General features: G+C 41.2%; 1 protein-coding gene and 1 long non-coding RNA gene across 2 annotated transcripts in view; both read right to left on the bottom strand.

The window, feature by feature from the left end:
* The window catches only part of LOC144292425 (uncharacterized), a 100620-nt gene that overhangs the window by 31302 nt on the left and 47459 nt on the right, over positions 1 to 21859 (bottom strand). The window contains exon 7 of the mRNA XM_077862659.1: positions 19279 to 19457. Coding sequence (XP_077718785.1) covers positions 19279 to 19457 — 179 coding nt within the window. The remainder of the gene's footprint in view (positions 1 to 19278; positions 19458 to 21859) is intronic.
* Positions 12107 to 15782, bottom strand: LOC144292464 (uncharacterized). The gene is made up of 2 exons (XR_013359854.1): positions 14556 to 15782; positions 12107 to 12400 (listed from the first exon to the last, which is right to left on the bottom strand). It is a non-coding gene; the product is annotated as an uncharacterized LOC144292464 (long non-coding RNA).

The following is a 21859-nucleotide window of genomic DNA, read 5'->3' as shown; positions in this document are numbered from 1 at the left end:
ATCAATCAGTTTCAAAATAAGAGCCTACAATGAAATTTCGGAGAGTCCTACTTCGTGGAAATGTGGGAGCACTTTGAGCCTTGAGGCTACGTCGAGTTCTGGCTAAGCCGATTAGTAGCCGAGTGAGTTTGGGGAATATGCTCTCCTTTCTACGTCTCAGGGTTCTTGTCTGTAAATGTAAGTGACAACGGTGTCTACATAAATGGGTTGTTGAAATTAAAAGTTTGTTATGAGTTCAACAGAGTTCAATTTGCTCAGAAGAAACTCTTAATAAATAGTTGCCATTTTTACTGTAGTACTTTCCTCCCATTTTTAATAAAACTTGACAATGAAAAAATAATCATCTTCTGTATTTCACCTCCCTATTCTGTTAATAGAGTTTTTTTTTAAGTTTTATAAGGAACAGAATAGCCGATTCCCACTATTCACAAATTCCATATTTGTGAATGTGCATGCTTGCTGACATTTATTTGTAGCCCCCAAATTAATACTTCTAGTACTTTCCTGGTCATTCAGGAACATGTGTAAAGTTGTAAAGAATTGAGTTGTCTGGTGTTCTCAGCAAAGGTTGAACAAAGCAATGTTCTGTCTCCTTGTTTCAGCTCTTATTTTATAAACAGGTCCTTTTCCTGGTCTATTTGGGCCATCTATTTTGTATTTTTACATTTTTACATTTTGCTTTTGTTTCTTTCTGCTTTGGTGATCTTGCTCTTGTCAACTTGTTTGACATCTAAGGCTGTGATGTGCCTCAGTGGAGGGCTTGTAAGAGCTTGTCATCTGTGTTAGGGAAGTTTCATTCAGGCCTAACTTATAGTGCTGTAGGCGGCTAATTTGATGTTAAAGAAATAACCATATATACTAAATAAGGTGAATTTAAACAGAAACATACATAAAACAAGGTTATTAACTGATGGGTTGATGAAAGCGCTGTGACCGGAGGTGAGTGGGAACCTAACTAACCCTGTTTCCCCTGGAGGTTCAGTACTCACTACTACAATGTTTGTATTTACGTCACAGAGCAGAATTCCTGAGAATAATGAGAATCAACTGTATTTTTGAAATTTGTCCTTAAAACAGGGACTACAATAAGTGGTACGGTAGTTGTTTAATCAATAAACACGGTAAGAATATATACCTTTGCAATTATAAAAGCGTTTGAAATTTCTGGAAACTTGTTATTTCTTGGTCATTGTCTATGGCACAATTATACTTATCTCATTTGCTTATGCTTTTATAGCTCTTTGCTATCGTCTCCAAATCTTATACTATCAATTTCATGAAAAAATCAATTAAAACAATATATAGAAGGCTAGTATTTTCATTATTTTATGCCTTGGATGTTTGCTTCAGGCCATTTATGTCTTAGTAACCTTCAATTAAATTTCTTTTTGCACCTTTATTTCAATTGGTTGAGCTTTTTGAGTAATGGTCACAAAATCCTGATAATGGTGGTATTAATAGAAACCAAATACATCTTTTAATAGCGAGACTGTCATTCTTAGTGAACCAGCAGGAAAGGCTGTGTCTAGGATCTTCTTGTGAAACCTCAGACACAGAAGCCCAAGGGCTATGTGCTCATAGATCAGCAGGAAAGTCTAGCTCTAATACCATGTTGTAATATAGATTTTCTTTCATCTTGGTCAGTTTAATATTTTAGAAAAGATCTGTAGGGAAAGATTTTTTTTTCACAATTTGTTTTTGTTTCAACAGTGTTCCTTAAAAGAAAAGATTTAATTTATACATAGTTATTCTCTGGGCTTTATGTTCTTTTAATTTGTTCTTGAAAGCATTAAAGAATTTGTGGACGCTATGCTCTATGAAATAGCCCACCGTGTTCATAGAGACTATTGAAAATGTTAATTAATAACCTTTGCCATCTAAACTATTGGCCTTTGGCAGTCAATTAAAAAAAAATTGAAAAGGACATTATCCACATTGATTAAGACCTTGGTATCCATGGTATGTACACCACAGGGACTGAGATGCAAGAAGAAAATAGTAGAATTTCTATTTTTAGAACTTTACAAATAAAATGATAAATTAAGCTTCATGAATATGTAATAGATAGCTTGTCACTGCTATATATTGTCTTGTAGCCTATACTTGAGGCAGTTACGGTTAGGAAGCTGCACCAAAGTTCCCACTTCCCAAGGGCAGAGTGTGAGTTCCACACTCGGAGGCGTTGACTGCATGCCCATGGCTGTGTGTTCACTTGCAATTTATTGCAATGTTAAATTAGCATGTGGGTAAGGGCATTAAGAAGTTAGATTACCTTATATTAAAAAAAATCTTTATAATACTTTAGAACGATATGGGGCAGTGATCTTGAAAATTTTGCACAATACAGTGGTTTGCTGGTTATGTTACCGGAAGAGAATACATCAAATCTCAGATTCATCCTGCATCGTTTTTCTTTCCTGAACAAACAAACAAACCCCAAACTCCTCACTTGCAGCTTTCTGACCTTTTGTGATGACAAGTAGCTATCAGGAGTGCGTTCCCTAGCAGATATTTGAAAAAATAAGCAGACTTGATTTGCCCCTTGGAGGTAAAGGTCACATTTTAATAATGGATGAGAAAGGAACTGCTTTCAAAAGAAACTCATGTTACGAAGAAAGTATTTGGGGAATTTTTCTCTCATTAATGATTTAGTTGCCATAAAGTGCAGGTTTCGCCTATAAAAACTCATCTCACTACATTGAAGGGATTTGGAATTTAAAAACCTTCCAAATAAGATGTTCTGAATCCATTTGTTAAAAATAGTAAAATGCAGCACTGCCCAGATAGTTTGCATGGATGAGTGACTGACACCAGGGAAGACGGACATTTACTAGCCAAATTTAAATGAAAAACTTTTGCATAATCGGTGAATGAGATTGAAAATGAGTACCATGATTTAGGAAGTGCAGCCAATAAGGCACTTCTTGCGTTTAGATCTCTAGCTTTGTAAAGTGTGTATGTAAGTTATGACAGCCACTAAAACTATGTGTGAAAAAATAAACTGGATTCTGGGCTAGGCCTTTGAATTCCTGTCTCACAAGGAGCTAAGCCAAGATTTTTAAAAAATAAGGTATATTAAATGAGTTGGTCTCAATAATATCTTGAAGACAAGAGATAACATAATGGTTCTTTAGAATCTTTAGTAAATAGAAAGTTTTATTTTTTATCCTTTTAAATTTATATTTTTTTGTGTATGTTTACTAATATCAGAGCAGCATATGAATGTGATTTATAAATAAAGTCCCATATACTGGGGATGTGTGCTTAAATTTTTCTGAAAGATTTATGTAATAGACAGGTTCAGCAATCACTGGTCTAGACTACCCATTCTAAGAGTAGAAAATGAAAAGGAGTTCGGGAGCTTGGATATACTTTTCAATCTTCTTTTCCTTTTTTTCACATTTTTATTTACATTCTAGTTAGTTAACATACAGTGCAATATTGGTTTCAGGATTAGAATTCAGTGATTCATCACTTAAATATAACACCCAGTGCTCATTATCACAAGTGCCCCCCTTACTCCCCATCAGCCATCTAGCCATCCCCCCCCACCTCCCTCCATTGACCCTCCGTTTGTTCTCTATCTTTAAGAGTCACTATGTTTTATCTCCCTCTCTCTCTTTTCCCCCTCCCATATGTTTATCGTTCTGTTTCTTAGATTCCACATATTAGTGAAATCATATGGTATTTGTCTTTCTCCATCTGACTTACTTTGCCAGTCATGGACATTTGAGGTCTCTCCATAGTTTGGCTATTGTTGATAATGCTGCTAGAAACATCGGGGTGCGTGTGTCCACTCGAATCTATATTTTTGTGTCCTTTGGGTAAATGCCTAGTAGTGCAATTGCTGGAAGATAGGGTAATTCTATTTTTAACTTTTTGAGGAACCTCCATACTGTGCTCCAGAGGCGGCAATTTTCTTTTAAAACATTTTTTTTCCCCCAAGGAGGAGGGTTTAAGAAAAAAACTACTATCATTTGTATTTCAAAAAGAAAAGGCAATTTACCACCAGATAATTAGGAAGGATGTAGTTGCAAAAGGAAGGATAGACCCTTAAACTGCAAATAATTTACTTATAAACAACTTCATACATTGTCCTTTAAACAATTTTTTTCTATGGCCCCTTTGAATAGCACCATGGAGCGGTGCTGGCATGTACATCCTAATTCTCACAATCTTCTTTTTTTCAAATGCCATATTCTTGTACTTTTTTAGGTTTTTTTTTTTTTGTTTTTTTTTATTGTTTTTTTTTTTTTTTTGTAACTCATTTCTTAATGCCACATGGATTTTAACCTCTCCTATGACAGTTATCCTCCTCCTTCATGTCTTCCTAACCACAGGGCTCAGGTCAAGCACCCCTGGTGTTATCCTTAGTGAATTCATGGTTTCACCAGTAGTGAGAGAGTGAACATTTTTGCATTTTCCTTTTTTGTTTGCTTTCTGGATGCTTATGGCCCACTCTACCCCCTTCACATTTTTGGTCTCACACAAATACACAGTTTTGGCTCCTCTTCTCTCAGTATGTATTTGTTTCCACCCATCAATTACTCCCAATTATAAAAGCCATTAGAATTCTAAGGCTACCTTTTGTGATATTAGAAATCCTTGCATCTATGGCTCCAATCTTCACGTTCCTATTTTCTTGATTATTATTGAAAATGTCAAGTTACAGATTTTCAGAAACAACCCCTGAAACTTCATTATTTACTTGCAAAACTGGGAGAGGATTTTGACGAAAATTCTGTGTACAATTTCCAGCTAATTTTTTTCATTAGTCATTTGATGTGTATGTTAAAAGAAATAAAGACCTAACAAAACAAAACCACGTTGAAATCTCCACAGAGTTCTACGGCATGCATATTATTTCTCTCCATCACCAATGCCATCTCTTAGTTTCAGAAAATGAGGTAAATTGCAAACCAACTCAGTTAACATTATTCTAGTTTCATCACAATGTCAACAAAGAAAGTATTAATTGTGCCTTCATTTTCAATGTAGGGCCTAAACCTGTTCCCTTTGAAAATTTATGTAATAGAGGTTATCAATTTATGCATATGTGCCAAGATTCCCGACACACAAGCTTATTCACCAGGAGCAGTCAGGGGTCACTTCTAGATGAAATTCATGTTTGGTGCACATCTTGCCCCCTAAAAAATACCATCTTTCCATTGTTCAGTCAACAATTTCCTTCCTGCCTTCTCTCCCCCCATCACTGGATAGTCTACAGTCCTGTCAGGGTGCCTCCTGCAGCACTAATTTCCCAGCAGGAAATTCCCCTCTCACCTCCTGCTCCCACTTTTAAGGAAGCGAATTATGGAGACTGGCATTCACCTTTAGAAGTTGTTGGCTTTTGGTATGCAGCAATGACAAACTGACTGGATCCAGGAATAGTGTAGTATTTATTTAGCATAGAAAGAATTCTCCAGGGGGGGAAAAAAAGGGACAAAATGGAGATTGAGATTATGCTTGGTTATGGAAGCATTGGCATTCTGATGGTGTGTGAAAGAAAGTTCATAAAATAGAAAACGTAAAAAAAAAAAAGTGGGGGTGGGAAGAAAGAGGGTGGAAGTGGCAATAAAGTGGCAAACGAGAGGATATCTTTCCTTCCCTGGTCTCCTGGTGAGGGACAAAGGCAAAACTGTCTTTAGGAGTGACAGATGGAACATTTTCTCTCAAGGATAGAGAGCTAGACCTTGAAGATGGTGAGGAAATTGTGTCAGGTCATGATCTCACATGATCCAGATCTCTACAAGGCTTCTTGATGTTTGACAGTCTGGAAAAGCTCGTGTATCTTTTTTCAGAATAACATTTTAAAATGTGTTAATCAAAACACATAGGATTACACAGGAAATCGTTTTATATACTGAAATACCATCTTCAAAATATTAAAGACAAATTTGTGATATAGTAGCACCTGCTTCTTTAGTAACACATGAAACAGTAGGATCTGATAATAGGTCTAACGGGTAATAGGCCTTACTTTTAGAATAGTGATTAATAAACTATATTTTATTATATGAGCAATAACTATATATGACATAAGGTATCTATAAAAGTTGATACAACAGCGAATTTTATGATGGTTTGTTTCCTATTTTATAATTGAGGAAAGCTTTTAAGTTTCAGATAGAGGTTACCGAAAATAAAGGAGTAACTTTTTTCACCATCCAAGTCCAAGAACCTTTTAATATTATGCTCTCAGGGGTCTTTGGGCTCCAGGTTAAAAACTTCCACATCTGTAGGCTGGAGAGATCGGTCACGACATGGTAAAGGAGGGTGTCTCCAGTGAGATACGGGATGTAGGAATGTTGAAAAAGCATATGATAGCAAGAAAAAGTTTCGGATCACAGATAAATAACTAAGACGTTTCTGAGATGGGTTTTCTCTCCTTGACTCTTCATGCCATCGTCCAAATTCACCCTCTCATCTCTTGCCTGAAGTAATGCAAGGCTCTCTAACTCACCGTACAACTCAACCTCCCAACACTGCCCCACAGTCCTAAAGAAGAGCTCCATTTATCTGTCAGTATGCTTCTGGGGTTCAAAATTACTCGGTGATTCTGCATTGCCCCCCAAACAAGGTACAGCTCTCTATTCTGAATTTAAGGTTTGTTAGTATTTGGCTTTGGTCTATCTGTATGATCTAAATTTCCATTCGTCTTCCCCATATACCTCATGATGCAATCAGATTGGTCCACTTACAGTTCTTTGTTTGGGCCTGAGCACATTCTTGTCCAGCCTTTCCTCAGGCTGTTGCTTCCATCTGGAATTTTCCCCCCACATTATGTGTGCAGAAATCTTACCCAAGTTAAAGTTCAGTCACTATCCTTTGCAAGAGTAGGAGCTTTGTCCTATTCAACTTGGTTTTTAGACTAACGATTAGCTATGGCCCTTGCACACAAAAGATGGTCAGTAAGAGCATTTTAAATTAACGAACAAGACAACTGTACATGGGATATTGGTGAAATTCCAAGATTATAGATTTCTAAGTTTTGAATGGGACCCAATGTAGTGTAATTCAGCATTAGGTTTAAAAGAGTAGGAAGGGGGCATTTGGCTAGCTCAGTTGGTAGAGCAGGAGACTCTTGATCTCAGGGTCATGAGTTCAAACCCTATGTTGGGCATAGAGCTCACTTAAATAGGATGGGAGAAAATTTTAGTATTTGGGTAGAAATATATAGGGAGTTGCTCAGCAATGAATTGGAGGTATTTTCTCACTTCTTTGTATGAAACAGTTTTCATTTTATCTGGCTTTATTACTGTATCTTGTTGTTCCTATTATTATCACCTCCCCCACCTAATGAAAAGTGAGAGGATGATGCATACTGGCTGAGAATTATGGTGGAATGAATATCAGCATCGGGGTAAGAGTTCTAGAGAATATCCTTTACAGGGAGGCTATTCTTTTTAAGGTTCCTTTTTACATAATTTTGACTCAGACTTGCCATTTCTTAAATGTTGTCTGCCTTTAACCTGTATGAGATTCTGGTTAGAAATTACGCTAACCAACTCCAGCTTTCCAGTTCCCATAGCACCCATTACAGAACAAGGCAATCTCATGGCTGCTGATGATGTGAGATCTGATGAATTCTCTGTTCCCTATAAATTATTCAAAGGCAATTTCAACTTACCAGAAATGAATTTCCCCGTTCTATGAAAAAGGCAGGTTTTGGTCATTTTCACCTTAAGATAACTTAATAGTACTCAAGACCAAATAGATGGATACAGAATATTTCTCAAGAAGTTTGTCCTGCGAAGGCCAAGCTGACCTAAATTCATATCTCTGTACCAGATTCAAATGCAACTTGATATCTGTTGGATGAAAGAGCTGGGTGAGAATTAATATTAAACTCACCTTGAGTTCTCTCAATTTCTGATGAAAAGTGTCAAGTTGCAAATGTTCTTTCTGTGCTTTCAGAACCCATTTTTCCGAGCCAAAGTGGGTGATCCATTTGCAAGCTTTTTATTTTAAAATTTCTTGGCTAGTATTTTATACAGCTCATTTAATATCTTAATTCTTTGTAATATACCAACACCTCTGACTGCCTCACAAAATGGCCCACAACAAGAGATTTGGGGACCGTAGCTTAGTTTGCCTTGTCATCATCTCTGGCCCAAGGCAACAGGAGTTGGGCAGTCCAGGCTACTCTGCAATATTTAGGACAAAGATGACTCAGTTTAAATGGAAACATTATCCTAGTTCTGAGGCAAAGGGCAGATCTGCAAGCAAATATCCTCCACGTAAATGATGATGACAAATGTATCCCAAAGGGAAAAATGCAAATGGCATACGTACTTCTTGAATAATTTGCCTTAATCGTCCACTCTTAAACTTGTACCCTAAGAATTTCTTGTGAAGAACAAATACACAAATTTTAATTGACGGATTCTCCTTTTGCTGGTTTAGCAGATATTTCACTGAAATAAGGAGATGAGGCTATTTCAGGAAAAAAAAAAGTATTATGGAGCCATCAAATAATTTCTGCCCTGATGAAGCCTCTGACTTTTTGGTTAAAGCATTTGAAGATGTGAATAGTGGTTGAAGAGTCTTTAAGCCAAGGTTGTCGGGCTTCTGAAACATCTTAAGGCCCCACTGCTACAACTGCTGCTACTGGTAGGCAGTAGATAGCCTACTAGAAAAATCTATGCAAGAAAGAAGTTAGATGCTTTCTCTTCAAATTTTGGAAGATAAAAAGAAAGAAACCAAGCATTAAGGGTATCAGTCTATATGAGGCAGCCTAATAATCCCACTCTTTTTGTTGGTATATTGGGGTTGGGAGGGTGGAAGAGTTAGTAAAACAAAACAACAACAACAACAACAACAACAAAAAACTCAGTACCTAACATCAGATGGGAGGTGGGTGGGCAAGAAGTCCAAATTTGCTCTTGCTTTTGTGGCCATAGTTTTCTAAGACAAATACAAAGATACCAGTGGATTGAGGAACACACTAATTTTCTTCACCATTCCCAAAGCATTTGCCATGTCCTCATTGTTGTCTACTGCAGGAGTTGAAGGCACAACCTCCCAACCCACAGTTTCACTAATGGAACGTTCTTTCCTATGAGTCCCCAATAACTGGACGAGGTGAGGGCTCAATGCTCTTGAGATTTAGGAAGAGAACATTACTGCCCACAAAACTGTACCATTCGTAGGAAAAATAACACTCTGCCCTTGAAGAAAGCCCACGGTCCTCTGTTTATTCAAACCCAAAAGGAAAAGGGCTCCTTTTTATATTATAGATTTAAAAAACCCACAAATTATAAAGGGAACTATTAAAGATCTCTTTAAAACTCCCTAATGTTTTGCAGGATTTTTTGCCGTGAATTACTCCTCCCATATTCTCCCAGAGGTGGTTTAGCCTTTTCCTACTCTGAAGAGCAGCGCCTGTGCTAGCAGAAATAGAAGGCCGTACTATTTGAGGAGCTGAAGGATTGGTAAAATGCTAATTCTACAGAGCATCAGTTCTCAACTTTAGTGTGGATGATATTCATGGGGTGTGTGTGTGTGTGTGTGTGCGTGCGCGCGCCTATGTATTAGAATCTATATTCTGATTGTTTATGACAATCCCCATCCCATGAATTCAGATTTGGAAAATCTGATGTGATGCCCACAGGGATGTGACAAGTGCCTGGGTGATTCTACTGTGTGGTTTCCAGACTACATTTGAAAAACAATGAGATGGAAATAAATGTGCAGGCTGTATGAAAAGCACTTTTTAAGAGCTACTTTGAATCACCTACGGTGCGTATTTGGTGCCCTCTGTTTGTCCCTTTAGTAAATCTCTCCTGCTTTCTTGTGAGGCCTCCTCCCTTGCACCTCGGGGCAGCCCGCAGCCCAGTGTCACACTGCTGGCCTCCATTCTCCTCCACCTCCAAGCTCCCCCAGGCCTGAGCTCCTTCAGGATCTTTCTATATACCAAGTAGTCGGTCTCAAGATGCAATCTGATGAGCTACTTAATGCTTATTAAGGAGGTAATGATTGCCAAGAGCTTAATACTCCCTCCTCAGGGCCTTTGTACTAGTTGTTGCCTCTGCTGAAATCATTCCTCCTCTTTGTTTTATCTTAAATACCATCTTCTCTGACAAGCTTTCTTGACCATTCCTTGAGAACAGCCCCTCAGCCCCCTCCCACCCCTCAGCCACTGTCACATCCAAATACTTGCCCACATCTGAAATTAGCTTGTCTCGTTTCCATCTCTTCCCACAGTAAAGTGAAATTCCATGAGTTGGCTTTGAAAACTATTTTTACAGCGTTACCCCCTGGCCTATGAGAACTTTTCAGTAATTATTTTGCCAATAATGGAACGGATGTGAATTGCTCCCAGGAATGTCTTTTAGCAACAGATGACCTGGCCTGTGTCTCCGGGAGTCCCAGGTACTAGGGTCGGTCACCTGGGAAGTAGGCCATTTTTGGAAACTGGCTTCCTTCTAATTTACACCCTACACAGGTGGTATTTTTTTGTAGGGGAAAAAAAGGCAGAAAATCAGAAAGGTGATTTGTAAGTGTCCTTTTTTATTGGGTCTTCCTGATACTGGATAAATAGCTCCATTAGAATATCATCCTAAGGGGTGCTTGGGTGGCTCAGGTTGTGATCCTGGGGCCCTGGGATCGAGGCCCACGTCGGGCTCCCTGCATCGAGCCTGCTTCTCTCTCTGCCTGTGTCTCTGCCTCTCTGTCTCTCATGAATGAATGAATGAATGAATGAATGAATGAATGAATGAATGAATAAATAAAATCTTAAAAAAAAAAAGGAATATCATCCTAAGAATGTGGTCTTCTTAGGTCAGAAGCCTTTTCCTACATACACTTACACCCTCCTAACCCAGAACCAGCTGCTTGGTGCCATTGCATGGTCTTCTTATGGGAAATTACTCAGAGCTGGAGGCTGGTATCTAGTAAAAATCAGAGAATTTCGGGTGACTATCAGCCACCCTGGTTCAAGTGCTGCATCCTCTGTTGTAAATTATATACTATTTAATCCCCATTTTCCTATTTGGGGAAAGGAGAAAGCCAGTCTAAATTAATTTTCCAATCTCTGCATTCACAAGAATTTTGGGATTCAGACTATCCACGGGTTGGCTCTGAACAGCCATCTGTGAGGAAGCCCCACCACCTACTGGGCATCTCTTAAATTACAGATGAAGGTTTCGATGAGGTATTTCTGAAAGTTAAGACATGAGCTCATTAAACGTCTTAGTGGGAACTTGCAGATCCCCTTTAATATTGCCCATGCGCATGTCCTGGCTCACCCCCTGCTTTCCGAATGCCACAAGCACCCCTCCATCCATTGGGTATTTATTTGCTCCACTCCTGTGAACTTCACCAACCTTACCTAACAGTTCCTGTCTTAGCCTCTCTTTGGTCCTGCGGCGTTCTCGAGGGGAGGACACGGTTACAGTGTGAGGACAAGAGGGGTGGGTAGGCAGCCAGCGAGGGCTGATATCTGGAGCAGAAGCAGATCAGCAGGCTGAGGTCCAGTTTGGGGCTGTGAACCTGGGAAACGGGTCAGGGACTGTGGTTTCCAGGCAGTTGGCCGGCAGCTTTTTTAAGCCAAGCAGACCTGAGTTTGAATCTGTACTCGCTTATGAGGCATGTGACCACAGGGTAGGGTAAAATGGGTCAAGGAGAGGGCATCTAGTATTTGAGACTATGTGTCGGTTGGTTTACAAATGTCACTTAATTTAATGCACGTAAGAGCCTTATGGGGCGGATGTCACGCCCCGTGGAATGTCAGCGGCCCACTGCTCTTCTCATCCCACCCTCCCTCCCTGGGTAATCTGGGCACGGTTACAACCCCAACAAGCACAGGAGAGCAGAAACGGATGCCTGAGTTAGAAAACAAAGTGAAAGACCCCATCGGACAACTCGTTCTAAGAGTTTGCCTGAAAAAGGGGGAGAAGAGAGAAAGTTGCACGAAATATGCATTCAGGGGAGTCGCCCCTCTGGATGGCAGAGACAAATAGGCCTTTGGATCTGGAAAAAGGAGGATCAAAGATGTAGGCGGACAAGGCCAGACACAGCCAGGGCGGGCCGTCCTCCCACCAAGAGGCTTACATCTAGCAGGAAACTACTTCATAGCAGCATTTGGCTCCACTGACCACTCCTACCTTTTTGAAGCACGTTTATTTCTGGCCTTTGGGAACATAAGACTCGTCTCACTGTCTGTTCCTGTTCACACTCTGATCTGGGTCCTCATTCCTGCACCAGACTTCTGACCGGCTCTGTCCTCTGTCCAATGGCGTTGACCTTAGCTCTCTTCTCTTGTGATCTCCGTTCTCCTTAGTTTATCTCATGGCATGTGGTGCCAACCCTACCCACAAACGATTGACACACCCGAGTCTCTTGCCAGACTTCTCCCCAGACCTCCAATATCCTGTCTCCCGTAGAGTCACCTGGGCACCTGCAGGCAAGGAAGCACTCTGGTAACAAGCACAACCATAAGGTGCCATCAGAAATCACCTATATTGCTTCCTCCTACTTCCCGGTGAAATGAATTCTGTGAGCCTGGTTTTCCTCTTCTTCTTGGCTCAATCCTTTGGCCAATACCAAGAGCTACCCATTTCCTGGTAACTCTTAGTTTCCTAAAAGTCATACAAAAAAAAAAAAAAAAGGATTCTAAGATTGGAGGCCATAGAGCTAGACTGACCTTCAAAGCCCACACTCCATCCTACTTCAACTTGTCCCCGTTTAGTTTTAGGGCTTTGCAGCTTTTGAAAGCAAATAGCATCTGGGTACCATTGGAAGGGGACGTAATTTCCTTTCCTGTTGTTGAAGGAAATCAAAGAGAAATAGGTCTCATTTACAAAGAGATTCGAGACACATAACAAAACTCATGAATCCTATTTCGTGCTCCAAATTTTAATCTTTGTTCAAAATGAAGTCTCCCACACTGTTGTGTGTCATTCAGCCCCTTGGGCTCCTCCTCCAACATAGCAAAGTCAACGATCAGAAACTCCCAAAATAGAGACACGTATTTGAAGCGTTACATTGTAAAGCCTGGTGTCTCCCAGTCCCCACTGCGCTGCCCACACACACCCACGCCTGGGGCCTTGCACACATGGAGTCATAGAACGGACAAAGGCTGGCTTGTTCTGCTACAACATACAGAGAATGCTTCCTTTTGTTTGGAACCTGGTTGAACATTCAGTCTTATCCTTCACAAAGTTCAGTTTCTCTCGTGGTTCCTATGAGCTAGAGACCCCCGACTTTCAGGATGGATGGCTTGCAAGGGAAACACATCCATCAGCAATTCCTCGGTTTGACCCTACCCTCAGGAGCACTCACACTTCGGTGTCTCATACCAGAAAAACAATAACAAAACATGTTTCCCCTCATCCTTCCTTTTTTGGCTATCATCAGAACTGCTATTTTAGTGACGGCAGATAATTAATTAGTACAGATTCGATTACTGAGAAAAACAGAAAAGTTGAAGTGTATCTATAAATGCCTCTTCAAATACTTCAGAAGGCTCGTAAGACAGTGACGTATAATGGGGCTAAAACCCAGCAGGGGATGAGCCCCACATTGGGGTCACCTCCTGAAAAGGCTGAGGAGCTAAAAAGAGCTCTCAAGGACTTAAGGGAGTTCAGGGCCCATCAGGGAAGTGGTCGTGACAAGTCAGGCTCTGAGGTAGAACCCCAAAGAATGACCCTGGGCAGTTAGGTTGAATGGTAAAGCAGCCCGCCCTCACAAGGACTGATTGCCTTACAATTATTTTCATGCTGGTTAGAAGATGACCTTGGACTAGGGCTTTTGTCGTCCTAACAGAAACAGAACTGCAGAAATGACAGGTAACAGAAACAAATCAATAGGGGATCCTGATAAGGGATGAAATTTAGCATGACTAGGATCACTATGTTCACAGATAAAAGACAAGTGGAAGCATTTCAGCTCATGCAGGTAATTATAAAAAACAAGTCAAATGAAAATTGGGACTGAATATATAATTATTAAAATTAGGAACTTTGGTGGTGGGGGGGTTAATTTGCTATTAAACCAGACAGCTGGAAGGATGTCAGAAAAATCTCTGCAGCATAAAGCACAAAGGAGAGTGTTCTTTTGGCTTTCTGTTGACTTAAGGAAGACGTTGCCCGGTTAAATGCTCGAAGATGCAGGGACAGACGAATGCCCACGGAACAAGGTAGATATGTGGATAAATATAAAAGAATATTGGCTGTATAAAAGCATGTTAATAATGTCTTAGAGGACTTGCAATCTGTATAGAATTAAAATACATGGTAACACAAGCGGACTACCTAGGGCATGGCTAAGTTACATGCCGCGATGCCCATCAAAGAGCATAAGTACAAATTTACATTCAATTCTAAGAAGTTCAAGCACATTGTAATATTTCTGGTGATCGCAGAAAGAATGGTAAAAGACTTACTAACCCCCAAGTTAAGTGGAATTGTAAAAGCTATTTAATTAATTGAAAGGAGGCGAGAAAGGTGAAGGAAAGAAACAGAAAAGAGAGACAAATGGAAAGTAAAAACAAGGACAGTAGATGCAAACCCAATTATATAAGTAATTACAATAACTGTAAATGAGCTACACACTCTTCAGTCTGCACGTTCGACCGTTTCTCTAGTGTCTTTCAGAGGCAAGCTTTACAAAAGACTGGTCTACAAATGCTGTTTGCACTTTTCCAATTCACACTAATGAGCTGTTTCACTTTGTATGAGCCAGATGCCTCTTACCAAAGAGTCCAAGGACTTTGTAATGCCAAATTCAATGGCTATTTCCTAACACTCAGCATAGCGTGGCCTTGCACAACACTGGGAGACACTGGTGACCTTCCTTTTTTTGAAACTTTTAAAAAAATCTTGATTCCCTGACACACGTTTTGTTTATATTTCTCTGGCTACCCCTCTCAACCACCTTTCCTTTTTCCTTCTGCTCTGTCCACCCTTGGGGTTTTGGTTGAGGGCTCTCTTTTCATCTCACTAGATTCTCTCCTCGAGCAATCTCATCAATTGCCGTGGCCTTAAATACTATATATGTGCTATTCTATAACGATGGAGTATATATGATACCATAAATCCTCTCTCCATACTACATAGTAGTTCAAATTGAACTACTGATCTCACCTTACCCTGTGCCCTTGTCACCTATTCCCTCTTCAGTAAATGACACCTTATTCCACCAGTTACTTTTGCTAAAACTTCGAAGTCATCCTTGAATGACCCTTATATGCACTTTCTCTGCCACATTTAATTCATTCCCAAATACTGTGGTTTTTATCTTTTAAATATATCTGGCGATCTAACCACTGAGCTTCATTATTCCAACCCTGGTCAAGACCAAATATCTCTTCTTGCTTAGGCTATGGTACTAAGCTAACTAACTGGTATATTTTTTTTCAATTCCTGTCCTCTTCCAATTTATTCTACACATAACAGTCAGAATGTGGTATGATCTTTGGGAAATTCCTTTGCCTAAGATATTTTGGTGACTTTTTTTCGTAGTTAGGAGAACATCCAACTATCCCTGTCATTGACTCAGGGCCCCATATAACCCACCTTCAACCTAACTCTTTAACCTGACCTGTTGCCTTCCCCACCTTCTCCTTGCCCTCTGACTTAGCCACACTGGGCTTTCTCTGAGATCTTCAAACTTGCCAAGCTTTTTTTCCAACTTGGGGAGCACTTCACAGATCTTTTTTCTGTATGGAGAATGTTCATCCCAACTTCCTGTCTGGCTAATTTTTATTCCCAACCCTCAGGCCTCAGCTAAAATGTTATATCCTCAAGAAGGAATGCATTTTCTATTCCCCATTTTCCTAATTTATACTTGACCTTTCGTTTTGCTTTTGTGCTAGTTGTGAGCTTGTTGATTTTCAGCTCCAAATTTACTTCTCGATATATGCTCCACAAGAATCGATGGAAGGACTTTCCATAGTTCCCTTTCACAGAACACCTGGTGTTAAGCTTTTTTCAGTAGAGGGCGCTGGAGGCACATTGCAGGAGGAAGGATGCTCCTGGTCCTTGCAGTGGCTCAGGAGGGGTCTGCAGTGTGGGTATGTGGATGCCTGGGGGTGTTTTGTCCCAACATGCTGTCCCTGGAGACCTTGCAGCCCCAGTGTGGCCTAGTGATCATTTCCTGTAGCCCTCTCCACATGGACATCCTTCTTATGCCCCAGGCCTCCTGCCCATCCTGGTACACCCTTTCCCTGTGTTCCTTTCTCCTCCTTCCTAGCAGCCCTCCCCATCCCACCACCCTCCAGACAGTCTTCCCCACAAGGACACCTTGTGCCCCAGGCCTCCTGCCACACTGGCAATCCTACTCCTGTCACATACCCAGGCCCAGGCTACCAGCTTCTGTTCATCTCCCCCATCTGTGATGCAAAGGGATCTGTTTGCCCTGTGACCTCACAGTCCATCTGGCCCAGTTTCAAACCAGCGAGCTGCCCTCCATCCAGTGGACTCAACTACATTTCCCAAGGAGATCTGAATGTCCAGCCCTGGAGAGGGTCCTACTTCTGAGTGTGTCCTTGCTTGAATATTTCCCTTGATACCATATAGTATTTTTTTAATAGCCTATAGTTATTCTCTTATCATAGTTTAATAATTCTTTATATTAAGCTTCACTTGTTATTGTACCTTTGGTTGGATCCAGGCTGCTACTGTTCTCCTCTCTCGCCCTATAGTTTTACTCGTAGTACCACTCACAATTTCCAGTTTATTTGTGAATATATTCCTTAATAGCGGTCTTTTCTTTGTAACCATAAGCACAAACAGGGCAGGTACCTTGTCTTTCTCGTATGTGTTTCCAGAGTTTAGCATAATGCCTGGCTCATAAGAGCACTCAATAAATATTTATTGCTTGAGTGAATACTGTATGACTGAGTTCATTTTCCGCTAATTTATTCTGTTATGTTCTTACTGTGCCCCTTTAACTCTTCTCAGTCATTGCCATCTCTTCTAAAGATCAGATGTATAATATTCTGGAATTTGCAGCTCCACAAGGCATCTGATTTTGGTTCTTTATAGACAAAATAACACCTTATTTTTGTATTTTACCATCTCCATGTTAAAACCTACTGTAGCGATGGTGTTCTGTGTCCAAACTTATATAAGAACCACATTTCTTACCCAAAGAGGACTAGAAGCAGTTAAAAAAAAAAACTATCTTAATTTTAACCATGATACCGCCACACTTGTAATTTTCCACATAAATTCTACCCCAGGATTCGTGCACTCAAATCCTTATAGGGCCTACTGGGTAATTCAAATAACTGGGCTCAGTGTAAGGAAATGAGGAGTAGTAGGGATTATGGCAAATTGGACAGCACATGCTTCACCTGAATGCATTTAATTAAAAAATTTATAAAAACACTGTGCAAGCCAAACATAACATCTGCAGGCAGCACCAGTCCCGAGACTGCCACCTGGCAAATCCAGACGTAAAGCCCTGGATCCAGGAGCCATTCTGAATTTCAAGAACCAGGAACCTTAAAATATAGGGTACCTGACATAAGTCGCTTTATGTATTTGTTTTGCTGAGAGAAGCCATGAGAGAAAAACTAGCATTGTTTTGTCACTATTTCACGAGAGGAAACAAAAATTATCACTGAGAGGTGGAAAGGACACCTTCTCAGGATAAAGGACTATCCCATCAAAGATAAACTGGTAAGCTTGCATTATTGTTTTTATTTTTGCCCTTTGACTCTAGATGGGAACACACTTTGCCATGGGACTAGCCATGGAAATTCTCAGTTCCATGAGAATTACCTTGAAAAAGCTTAAAAAAGACCATACGGTTTCCAGGACCCCTTTAGGGGGTATGGGGGAAAGAGACGGTTTTTGCATGTACTTTGGAAAATCCTTCAGGGGCTTCTGAAGCATACCCAGGTTAGAAGCTTCTGGTCTGTTTCACTTTCACAGTCAGAACAGAGAGAACAAGGCCGGACCATCATTTCTCATCCCTGCTTACAGAGAATCCTATTTTCCTGCACTGGAGGGAGACAAAGTTTTTTCAAAGTGGCAGAGGCTCACATTCCTACAAAAGACAGACACCTCTTCGTGATTGTCACAAATAAGTGATTCACAGTCTAGGGAAAGAAGATTCTTGGCCATGCTACAATAGGCAACATTATGCCTCATTTTTTGAAAAAAAAAAAAAAAAGGTACTGATCTCTTTATTGATAAATTCCTTTCCTCTATCCAGAAAGGAATAAGGTTTTAAATATATATATATTATATTTAAATGTATAAAGAGTATATATATACTCTTATACATACATATATATAAAATACAAAAAGAAAAAAAGCAGCAGCTTGACCTTAAGATACTAGGGCAATGTAAAATAAAGGCAGAAAGAGCTCGTGTCCTATATAAGGGAAACAACCAAAATTCCTGTTTTTTTACATTATTAGAGGTAGGTTGCACCTGTGGTTCATAGTGAAGCCAAAAGAGCAGAAGACAGTGGGAAGGAGTGAACGCTCTCTTGAACCGGACAGCTTCCACGCTCCTAGAGGAGGGAGTTGCTGTTCAGCTCCCATCAACTTGTTTGCTAGGGATTTTTTTCAAGAGAAGTTGGAAATCAGGATTTCTGTGGGAAATCTCTGGATTTTATGATGTTTGCATCTGGTTACGGAAATTAAACGCCATATTGCACAGGGCTAGGAAAACACTTCCACAGACAGGACGTGACCCCTGGGTTAGCAGTCTGAAGTGCACCCCGGAATCCCTCAAGGTGCCTTCCCCAGCTCCATGGGCCCAGGCCCCATCCCAGGCCTGCTGGATGAGAAACATCTGGGAGGAGGATTGGATCTGCATACTCCTCTAAATATTCCAACCTTCTCCTAGAGTTAGAAATTGCTGCTTTAATGAAATCTGGGAAATGAAACAAGGTACTCCAGGCAGCTTCTCGGAGGCTTCAGAAGCCTTGCTAACATCAATCCCCGTAACCTAGGGAACAGTGCTCAGGCACTGCGGTCCAGCGAGATGTTAGCTGCACTTTGCCTTCGCCTACTTTGATTTCTCTAGGGTACTAGGTATGCAGTTTGGTTCTTATTTTCTTGGCTTTGATAAGGAAATTTTCACAGAGGATCTGAAAATAGGAATAAACGAGATAGAAACTTATGCCAGCCTTGATTTATGCAGCAGCAGAGAAAATAAATTACAATTCTCTGTACCTCTGAAGAAGGAAAAGTACTTTAAAAGTCACAGGAGAGAACACTGTGTCCAGACTCCTACAACATGGTACCTCGTAAGACAAGACTTCGGGAACGGGCTGACGGCACTTCCCAGGGTTTCTTATTCTTACCCCCAGTTTACCTTCTTGTGTCTGTAATAGTGGAGGCAGCCGTCATGCTTCAGCACAAACCACCTCTTCCTCCAACCCTTCACAAAGCCCGAGTGAGTCCTCTTATGGAGGTAGCCGCGGCAGGTGGGCCAAGGAGTATTGGGACAGCGACTGATGTCAGATCCCACCACGAGGGTCAAGATGTCCGGACCTACAGAAACGAATTTGGGATAGTTCCGTGGCTGAAAATCTTACCATCAACTGGGAGAGGCTGTGGCTTTTCAGAAGGAACAGGTGGAAAGGGGGTTATTGTTCACGCAAATGGAAAGCACGAAATAGAATCCTACAGGTGGAACGAATGAGGGAGAGTTCCTCAGGGATTCAGTCCCTCGTGTGGATGAGGAAAATGAAAACTGGGGAGGTAACGTGACCTCTCTGACCCATAACTCAGATGGGGCTGACCTGGATGTGGGAGCCAAGGTTCCTGGCTCTTCCTTTCATATTCAACCATTTGGTCTTGTGAGCTTCTCAGGAGGGAGGACTCATGTCTGTTCGTTCTCACTGTCTGTCATGATGTCAAGCTAAATCTTTAACATACTTTGATTTACATCTGACGAAGGAAGGTGGGTGGTGTTTGGCTTTGCTATCTCATGTTCCTTCAAGATAATTAGCCTCCTTGACTTGGGTTAGCTAAAGGGAGGATCTAAACCATGCTAATAGATGGGCTGCCCGTATTATTTCTGATCAAAATTTATTAGGAATTCAGAAGTAGACAAATTCTAGGAAAGCTGAGGCAGAAAGGTTTGCACCCTCTCTTTCTTTCCTATCCAACTCCGTGCTGAGGGTTTGACCCTGAGCTTCCAGGTACCTGTCCTCTTTCTCAGAGTGACTTCCTTGGGGCCTAGACCTCAGAGGTGCCCCCTTTCCTCTATGATCACTATGGTGCATAGCTGTGGGGGGAACTGTCCCTGTCCCTAATAATATGAGGTCACCAGTTACCAATCGTGCTTTGATGCTGCCAGCATGGAAACAGACTTTCATCATACGCCTACCTCTTGATACCTCAAGAAAATTCTCTGAATGTCACTCAGACAGACAGCAACCCTGACATGCTTTGAAGACTGCAAATGGGGTATGACTTCATTTACAATTCCTCTGGGAGGGAGGCCACATCCCTGAAGGGGGACATTTGGCCTTAGCAGCGCTGACTTCATCATGATGTCTGACATTGAGATTACCGATCTGTTTAGAGCTGTCTATGGAAATGGGGGTCAGTGAGGAGACTCCTCTTATATAAATGACAAGCTCCAACCCAGGGGATCATTCCTGGCTGAGCCACATGGCCCTGAAAATAAAGATTTGTCCCAGAAAGGCTGACACAGTCTTAACTTTAGCAGCACGCAATGCACCTTGGTAATTAAATAACTCTGTGTGTCAAGATAATTCTTCATTGCCATGTAAATACATTTTAATTTATTGAACTGCCCTTAAGCTCCTGTCAAAAACACATCCAGAGAAATTAGAAGAAATGCTCCAGATTGACCGGCAACCCACAAACGTCTTTGTCTTTGGACTTTAGTCCCCGAAGAACTGCACTGTGGACTCATATGCATAGTTGACACATCTGCCAATTTATTTATGTACTGCGGCAGCGGGCTGCCCCCTGAGGTCATTTTCCTCTTGCTTACACAGACTGCATATGGGTTTCTCTGATACTGATCAGGGGAAGCTTGAGTTTCAGCTGGCCGTAAACATAACTTGGTTCACCAGAAAATTCTCTCTGGGGCGGGGATACAGATGGTCCTGCTGCAGCGCGGCGTCATCATATTAAAGGAAAGTCTTTCACATTCAGAGTTAGGACATGATCCTGATACACAGGGAGTTGCCGATTTCCAAGCAGCTGCTGTGCGATGGGGGGTTTATATTCTTTGAGGGGCTATGAGCCCCTGGGTATGATAGACTTTAGATTATTATTTTTTATATTATTTCCAAATTAGATTATTTATATAGTCATTGAAGTGTGTGTGTGTGTGTGTGTGTGTGTGTGTGTGTGTGTGTTAAAAGGACTATTGACAAAGTACAAGCAAACCCTTTTGGTTTTACTACTTATCAATTTACTGGGATCGAAGAACATGGAAAGTTCCTAATTTGGTGCTTCTCAAACAAATGTAGATGCAAATCACCTGGTGCATTTATGAAATTGCTGCCTTCAGTCAGTAGGTCTGGGCTGAGTCCTGAGAGCCCATGTTTGCTGCAAGTTCTCTCTGGATGTTGGACCATAATTTCAGGACCAAGTGGCCAGGCATCTCTCAGTTGCCAAGAGGCTCTGCTCACCAGCCCGGTCCTGGTCACCGACCACTACGCTTCCCTTCCCTCCCTTGACTACGATCCAGTTTCCCCACTCTGCTTTCTTTCTCAACCACAATAGTTTGCAACAACAAGATGATTAGCTTGCCCCCCCCCTTACTTATGTCTCTGAGTGTCTCCCCACCTTGGAGAAGGGAAACACCCAGCCGTTGCCTCTCTCTGCTGGGCTGCCCAGAAATCTTGCTGGCGTTTTGGGAAGGGGGAAGACCCAATGGCCTGCAGGGAGAGTCCAGAGCACCGTTTGCC

Source organism: Canis aureus, chromosome 2 (genome assembly GCF_053574225.1).
Source record: "Canis aureus isolate CA01 chromosome 2, VMU_Caureus_v.1.0, whole genome shotgun sequence".
NCBI lineage: Eukaryota > Metazoa > Chordata > Mammalia > Carnivora > Canidae > Canis > Canis aureus.
This window is presented reverse-complemented; position numbering and strand designations above follow the sequence as displayed.